We start from the raw sequence: 9,032 nt of genomic DNA, 5'->3' as shown, positions 1-9,032 counted from the left end.
CCTGTGACCCGTCTGGAAAGGGTTAAGTAAATTATACTGTACATTGATGACAAAAATGCAAGAGTTTGGACTTTCCATTAGGTGAATTTAAATTTGATATTTATGATTTTCATGACTTTGTATACAAATTTTCTGGATTGTACTGTTTTTTTATCATGTATAGTTAAGGTATTTTCTCAATAGTTATTTGCTAAGAAAGTATATAACCTAGTATCTTAGAGTTTATTTTATTTATGTTATTGTTATTATACTTATTCAGCTAATTTGTGCCATAAAACAAACCTGAAGAAAATCATTTTGTTTAAGGCAGGTTGATTTATCTCATAAACAAGGACCAACTAACTTTTTTTATTTGAATTCCCCATGTTTTTGTATTTAGCAATTTATTATTTGTTTATATTTTTTATAGAATCTTGCACTTTTATATGTAATATTAAGGTCTTGGGGAGATGCTAGATTCATAATGGGTTATATAAATAATTAGAAATATATATGCATTTTCAATTTCATATTTTAATAATATTTGATTTTTTAATATATCAACTTTCTTTTGGTTAGTGCAGAACACAATTTTACAGACATAGAAATTTGTATTATGTCAAGTTTTGAAGTATTACCTTTATGTAATACTATTTACTATAAATATCTGTATCTGTCTGCCTTTGTATAGAAGGTTGTTCATTATCTTTTGTAATAATATCCAGTCACCTTGCTTTTAGCTATCCTTTTGTCCTATGACTAAAAGATGTAAAAACTTTGACAATGTTAATGCAGTTCAACTGTGATCTGTAAATGGTAACTGAAATTGATCCCTTTCGGGAAGATTGTATCACAGACCTTTAAACACAAAATTCTCTTATTTGGAGAATGTAAAATCGTGAAACATGCAAACTTTTACCACTTTGAAGAATAGAGTATCTACAGTGTTGAAACATATTGGTAAAAACCAAGGGAAGGTATGATTTCAGCGGAGAAAAATGGGTTACTCCATAACTGGCTATCAGTCACATGGAGGAGATAATGAAGAAAGTTAAACACTTTATCCTTGGAATTAATCCAAGAAAACAGTAGTCCATTGCAGCTTAAGTAGGAAATTCTCTTTGAACTGTGAACAAGATAATTCACAAGGATATATGTCTACAAAAGAGACATGAACTGTGCTACTGCGAATGAGTTACCAAGTGAAAGACCTGTTGCTAAAAGCTATACGAGCAGTGTCTGGCATGTGAAATAAATGTATGTTGTCACAGTCACATTGAATAAACCATAGGCCCAATTAAGAGTCTACAAATTATGAGCAGTTTATTTATCATCATGCCAGTCATACATTTCAAAAAATGATACAGAGCAAGTTTCAAAAGTTTTTCCAAGGGAGTTGTTTATGGTGGTAAGTTAGAGATATGGTGACATATGGACAAAAATGATACAGAGCAAGTTTCAAAAGTTTTTCCAAGGGAGTTGTTTATGGTGGTAAGTTAGAGATATGGTGACATATGGACAAAAATGAATCATTTGATCGTTCAAAGCTGTCCTTGCAAACCTACCATTGAGAAAATATAAATATTTATTTTTTTAAACCCACCCTTTATTTTTCAAGAAATTGTCAATTCTCCCTTTTAGATTCGTGTAAAGCCTTCATTGCTGCTGTTGGAAACTCATTCCATAAGCCAAGCACCCTGTTAGGAGAACAAAACTGCCTTAACTAGAGCCTAGCGTATTATTTCTATATCTTAAAATTGTGATCTTTCATCCTATTGCTTTCAGAATACAGCTCAAATAAAGCAGAAACCTTTATTCTATCAATTGGATTGAGTCATAACAAATAATATGTATAGAAAGATAATTACTTCTTTTGACTCGTAATCAGTATGTCCATAAATACCTCCTAAAATTCTATTAGTTTTGCTATTGGTGACAGAGCACTGCCTCTATGGCTTGAATGACTTATTCTCCACTATAACTTTTTTTTTTGTTCACACTGTTAAGTGTTTTCCCAACAAGTGATCCAAATTATGATAACCCAGATGCATTACTTAGCACATACTATAATTATGGATCATTTGCCAGATATTTGTTGAACTTACCAATTGATCCAAGTCATTCTGTAGTAATTCTGCATCCTCAGTACACATCGAAATACCCAAACATTTAACCAAATGTTTTATGGGTATTGGAGAAGGAATATCATTGACATTAATCCAGAATTTATTACATGTATCTACACAAAATGTGACAAGCTTTTAGTAAAACATAAAAGTCTGTTGTACAAAAAAAAAAGTGGATGTGTTACAAAAGTATTTGTAATCAAAATATGTCTGCATATAGAGCCTTTGCATAGTCTCCAGAATCTCCACAATGCATATCTGCAGTTTTTCAGTATCCCTATATATATTGTATCTGGTAGTTACCATGAACTGTAGCTAAATCAGCAGTTAGGATAAAACAAATAGGTGATAACTCTGACATCAAATGCATAGTATCATTTTGAATGACACTGTAAAAACCTGTGGCATGTGCACTTTGATCCCCATCTGTGCACAGAGTTAATATGATCAGTAAACTTTACTAATTTTTCCCATATAAATATCATTAATTTCAGTAAGGAAAATCAAAGGCCAAGTTGAATTCTGCATACTAACATAGCAACATCAATATACAATGAGGAAATATTATTTTTGTATGAATTGGTTGCCAGTAAGATATGCCATATCAATAAAACATCCAACCACGTGTCCAAGTAAACATGCCAGTTCATTTTACAAGATGCAAGTACAAATTTGAGTTCATGCTATACCATTTATGGACAGCTTCCTGTGGTTCATTTGAGCAACACAAAGGCATGGTAGTCTTTGGGTCATTCAAATGAGCCAATGGAATCTGTCATCGATGCACAATTGATGGAATTTGGATAGAATATAATAAAGATGGACAACACTGAACTTGATATATTATTCAAAAACCTCCTGCAGTCAAAATTGTGCTGCAGAGCAACAGTCCATTGCCAAAGTCATCACACAGAACACCTTTGGTAGAGGAAGACGGGTCTGTAAGTTCTAGGCATTCATTGCTATTGTTAACATAGATTGTAAACACTGCTATATGTAAATATATATACATATATTCTGAGGACATTTTAAAATTATATTAAAAATAAATATATGCAGAGAAACTGTTTTAAGTTTAGTCACTACAAGTTTAGTTCAAATGCTTTGATTCATCTTTCTGAAGACTTAGTCTCTTCAGAAGAAGTTGGTTTGTGGAAAACTGTAAAACATGGTATATTTGTTTCATTTTACAGACTGTACACAAGAAATGGAGAGAGTTGCAACATTTTGAATTCTTTGGATGTTTACACCTTGGAATCCACAAAAGCATCTAAGCCTTTTCTGTGTCGTTTACGGCAGGCAACAAAAAAAGCCTTCTGGCAGGTGGCGGTTATTGTTCTTGGTATGTATGAAACACATGTTCATTCAAGTTAGTTTGATTTGAGTAAACATTAAGTTTTCTAAAAGGATAGTACTAAAGGAATAGAAAGAAAAAATAATCAGTAGAAGAAAGAGTTATAGATATTTTGTGGATCATTTCTATCAGCAGATTGGTTGCCAGTAAATTATGGCTCCATCATGACAAAGCATCGAACCATGTGTTCAAGTGAGAAAGTTTCATGCCTCCTTTGGAAATGTGTTTTATGTATTTGTATTGAGGGATAATTACCTCTTTTGACTTGTAATCAATATGTGTATAAATACATTCTGAAACTAAAATGTTTCAAACATTGTTTAATTGAATCTAGAATTTTTCTATCAGTCAAAATATCAATTTATTTTCATAAGAATAAATTATTAAAATAATAATTAAAATTACACATTCAAATGAAAAGTATACATAATTTTTACAATTACTTAAACACTTTTTATATTAATGACCATTACCACCACAATTTTTTTTCTTTTTTTTTTTTTTGACTTGAGGCACAGGTTTATAACAAGGAAAAACGAAATTATTGTTACATATTTTTTCACAGTGATTGTGTTAGCTTGTGGATGTATGCAGTATGTTAAGTTTTCTAAAAGAAGAAGAGAGAGTGAATGGAAAGAACTTATTTCAATGATAGAAAGGATAATAGGTAAGTTGCCAACTATTGGTTGTTAGTTTTTATGTCTAAAACATCATACCCTAAGTGTTTACTCTCATAACTGTTTCTTATCTATTGTGTATAACTGTCTACAAATAAAAAAAACTGATTAGTTCTCCTTAAAGACAAATTACACACAATAATAAAATACAGCTTTTTCTTTGTTTTCTGCAGAAATATTAAAGCACCAATATGAAGCATCTCAGTCAGATCCAAGCATTAAAGGATATGTTGCAATATCTCATGTCAGGGACATGTTAATACCTCTATCTGAAAGGTTTGTCTTGTGTTTCACATTCATAGCTTCAGTTTAAGATCTCTCATAACTAGAATAACCGTAATTTCATACCACTATTTATCTCACTGATTTCAGTTTATATGTTTTGTGTAGAAGAAATTCTTTCATTGATAAATTTCAAGCTTTCCAAGTAAATTACTAAACATAGCTGCCTCCGACATTTTTCAAACTAATAAGTATAAAACTTCAGTTTCCGTGATTACAAGCACAGTTATAATGTTGTTCTTCGATAAAAGTTGCACCTTTTTCTTAATAAGGTCAAAAAATATTTTTATTGTGTCATAGATGCTTTAAACTAAAATTGCTTTTTCGTGATCACTGTATGATTCTTTAAAAAAACAAGTAATTTTGTTATAATTTTCTTTGCTTTGGTGTGTCTACTTAAACTACTTATTGGCCAAGATCATTGTTAAAGATGAATGCTTGTGATCATAATATGTAAAGTAGTTCCGTATAAAGGTTCATTCAGGGTTATTACTCTATGACTTTATGAATATGGAACTGGATATAGCCTAGTGCGTACCATTCCCAGAGTGTGCATTTCAGGTTTCATTGCTTCTTTCCTTTAGTTGTGTTTGCTAACAATTATAACAGAGCACTAATTTTAACCCTATATTTATGACAAAATAAAGAAACTTTTAGTTTTTTTTGTAAATCATAACAATAACAGGGTTTTCTATTAATTTTTGCTTTATTAGAATTGTTACATGGGTTTTTCCATTAGCATTTGGATTATGAGAGTTTACAGGGGTTTTCTTTTAGCTTTTAGGTCATAAGAGTAGAAACAATGGTTTTCAGTTATAAGAATAGTAAAGGGTTTTATGCTAATTCTTAATTTGTAAGCTTTTGGATTTTAAACTTTACAGAGGCTTTCCTGTAATTTTTGCCAACAATTCTTTAACTCTTTCAGCACAGGCTCAGTCCCTGGGACCGACCTCATAACCATTTTGTGCTTGTTATAGTTTTCATGCTATAACGTTTATATTAATCAGCAAATGTTAACGAAATTTGGCAGATTATCAGTAAACATCACATTGCTTTCATATGCAAAATATCAAATTTTTTTATTAAGTCGTAAGATTTGTAAAACAATGTTTTTCTTATGTCTATTTTTTATTTTTGCATGTTCCTATCTATCATGCAAAATAATATTAATTTTAAGATTAAAAGTACTTTTATGCATTGGAAAATTTTAAAATTTCACCTGCAAAATCTTTATAATGTCAAGATAGTTATCAAATGTTTCTTAAGAAAAAACTTTATGCTTTATCTCTATTTTCAGTAATTAATCTCTGTATGGGTTCGGTAGACTAGAATAATCTCACAACCACCATAAAAAATTAGGAAATACATAGAAATTATGCCTTTTTCATTCTAGAATGAACACAAATTTTAACATGAAAACATAAATGTTTAAACTAAGTAGCATAAATCTAATAACATTGTATTTATTATTTTTATTATACCGACTTTTCACCCGAGCCTGGCTAACAATACAGAAGTGACAATGACTTGGCTCGTGCACTCATGATGCCATATTAAATAACATAAAACAGACCTTAGGTCTGTGCAAAGTAACTTGTCTTGGCTGTGTTTTAGTAGACTAGTATTTTGTAAAATACAGTCAAATTTCAATTATTATACATTATATATAGGTTATTGCTATTTTGAAATAAGTTCTTAAACTTATTTTTCTTAAAACATAGAATAGTAACTAAATAAGTAAAGCAAACAATTATCTCTTCTAGTTACGACCTTTATAGTCAGTTGCTGCTTGATGTATGTTGCTAAATCTTTTAAAATTTCACATGTGGAGGATATGAAACAAAATTTTTTGTTTTAGGTTTTATATATATACGTTTGAATAACTAAAATATCATAAATTACTATATCAATATCATATAATTCCACTATAATTTATAAAGTTTAGTAACTAAGATGTATTTTACTCCAAAAAATATAAAAATGTTTGAACAGACTAAAGACACACTCTACCTCGTTGAAATGTTGAAATATTGGTTCAAAAGAAAGAAATAGTGCTAAGTCTGTTAAAATGGCTAAGATAGCTTCTAGGGAACATTCTAAGCTTCTGATTGGTTATTCATATAATATATAGAAGTAAGTGTATATAAAGGAGCATTTCCAAAAATGGAAAGAGATTGGCAGTGTGCCACTGTGTTTGATTTATTATATGAGCAGTATCTTAGCAAATTGAAAAGATAAGACATTCTTATTCTATATTATAGCTTGTCAATATCGGTAATCTGAATTTTTAATTCATTCAAATTAGCATTTTGACTTCACAAACATCTAATTTGAACCAGTGCTGCATTCAACATACCACATACAAAAATTAATGTTTATCTGTGTTTTTTTAATACTTGCTTTTAAATTAACAAATTGAGTAATATATATAGTACTAAAATTTTAATTATAATCTACAGTTTGATACCAAAGTTATTGATATAAATTCATGAAATAGTAGTTCAATAAAATTTTGACTGTGAGTCAACAAATGACCTTTCACCCATGACCTGTCTCGAAAGGGTTAAATAATGAGGGGATCATCCATGGTAGGTATTACCTTGTGTGTCTTACCTTTCCTGGAATCCAAACATCCACCTACGTGTTTACCATGTGCAACATTTGAAAGAAAGATAGAAAGGTCCTAATAACACAATGCAATCCAGTTCTTGGTCTTGAATTTCTGTAGTTGGGAAACCCTGTTGTGACTGTCTCAGCTATGGCTAAGGTCAACTAGGTACCAGTGTTAGATGGCCTCACAGATGTGATAGATACTATCTCTGGTACTGGTATATTGGTATGATGTACTTGAAACCTTGATCTGTTGTGCTGTCCAGTTTTTTTACAATGTAGCATGTCCTATTGTAGGACTTCATGGTCTGTGGACACCAAACTGTAACACTTTTATGGCTACTTTATCAACAAGAATAAATATAATCATTAAATGACCACATAGTAACCACCATTTCTATAAACTTCTATGTCTCTATTTCTAATTTTACATTCACTATCACAAACTTGTTTCCTTTTTTAATATATGAAAATAAGCTTGGAGAAGCTTTCCAGCTCTACAAGTTCAGTAAAGGAATTAAGATGTGGGATCCTGCTGCTTGAAACAGTATGACCATAGGAAATGAACTTGTTTTAAAATTGAAGGCCATTGGAAGAATAGGTGTTTAGGTAATCACCCACATTAACTTTTTTCCTCAAGAATAGTTATTGTCAAGATGGTTCACAGGATCATATGAACATCCTTGATGAACTTTCTGGTTAAGGAGTCTCAGCTGCAAAAAAAATTTGCCAGTGTAAATTAAGGTTATTTGAGATGAAAAAGTTTGACCATACTTTCAAAACCATCTGTGATGTTTACACTGTCAGCAGTTTGAACATTCCAAAACATTGTGGCATGATTCTTTATTCTATACTCATTGTGGTGGTAAATACTATGATAGGAATGGGCTCAGTTAGAAACCATATTGTATCATCTACACTTTTACCACTCACACTCTGGATTAGATGTTCTTATTCTGTGAGTAATGATTGCAAAGATGGTCATGTAGGAGTTGAAAAGATGTAATAAATCTCTTTATTCAAAGAAAGATGGTTCATCTTTTCAACCTCTTCACTCTATGGTTTTACTAAAGGTAAAACATTTTCATTTGTTATTTTTAGTTCATTTCATATTTTCATCCAAAGCTACACAAGGTCTATATAAACATAGCTGACCATAATTTGAAACTAATAGATTAGAGGGAAGGCAGCTAGCCAACAGTACCCACAGCCAAATCATGATTTGATTGAGTAATATCATTTTTATATCACATTCTTGATGCCAAAGTATGGATCACATTGATTCAGCAGTCAGATGCAAACCATGAATCCTTGAACTCATACCCTGAGCATGCTAACCAGTATGCTGTGCCCAACCCTTCATTTTAGTATTATACCTGTTTTGTGATTGAGTGTTTTAAAGTTAAGGAATAATTTAAAAGGAAACTATATAGAACTTTATTACTGTACTTTTGTTTTCAGAATGGTAGTTGTTCTCTTTAATATTTAAATGGGAGTATTGAATGATAAGTTGTGGACCAAAAAGTTTTGAAAACTTCTGCTCTAGATCATACCCAAAATGGGTTGAGGAAGAATAAATAAAGAAAAAAAAACTGAATCCTCTTCCAAAGCAGAGGTATGCTGCTACGCATTGTTCCACTGCAAACAGATATATTTATTTCACCTACAAAGTCTTTTTCTAACCACCTGCAAGCTCTACTGCTTTCTTTAGACAAACAAATGGATAAATCAACTTCCATCTCTACCTCTGTTCCTACTATTGAGTGATTGGACCAGTCCATTCAACCACAGTGTGTATGACCATTGTTTGGTCTCATACTCACTCATTTCAACTTCCATCTCTACCTCTGTTCCTACTATTGAGTGATTGGACCAGTCCATTCAACCACAATGTGTATGATCATTATTCAGTCTCATACTCGCTCATTTCAACTTCTATATCTACCTCTGTTCCTACTATTGAGTGAGTGGACCAGTCCATTCAACCACAATGTGTATGACCAT

At 31.2% G+C, this 9,032-nt stretch overlaps 1 protein-coding gene across 1 annotated transcript in view; it reads left to right on the top strand.

Annotated features, from left to right (window-relative positions):
- Positions 1–9,032, top strand: part of LOC106459664 (inner nuclear membrane protein Man1-like) — a 59,894-nt gene that overhangs the window by 19,475 nt on the left and 31,387 nt on the right. The window contains exons 2-4 of the mRNA XM_013919304.2: positions 3,229–3,447; positions 4,025–4,126; positions 4,310–4,412. Of these exons, the coding sequence (XP_013774758.1) occupies positions 3,229–3,447; positions 4,025–4,126; positions 4,310–4,412 (424 nt within the window). The remainder of the gene's footprint in view (positions 1–3,228; positions 3,448–4,024; positions 4,127–4,309; positions 4,413–9,032) is intronic.

The sequence above is a fragment of the Limulus polyphemus genome, unplaced genomic scaffold (assembly GCF_000517525.1).
Source record: "Limulus polyphemus unplaced genomic scaffold, Limulus_polyphemus-2.1.2 Scaffold646, whole genome shotgun sequence".
Lineage (NCBI taxonomy): Eukaryota > Metazoa > Arthropoda > Merostomata > Xiphosura > Limulidae > Limulus > Limulus polyphemus.
This window is presented reverse-complemented; position numbering and strand designations above follow the sequence as displayed.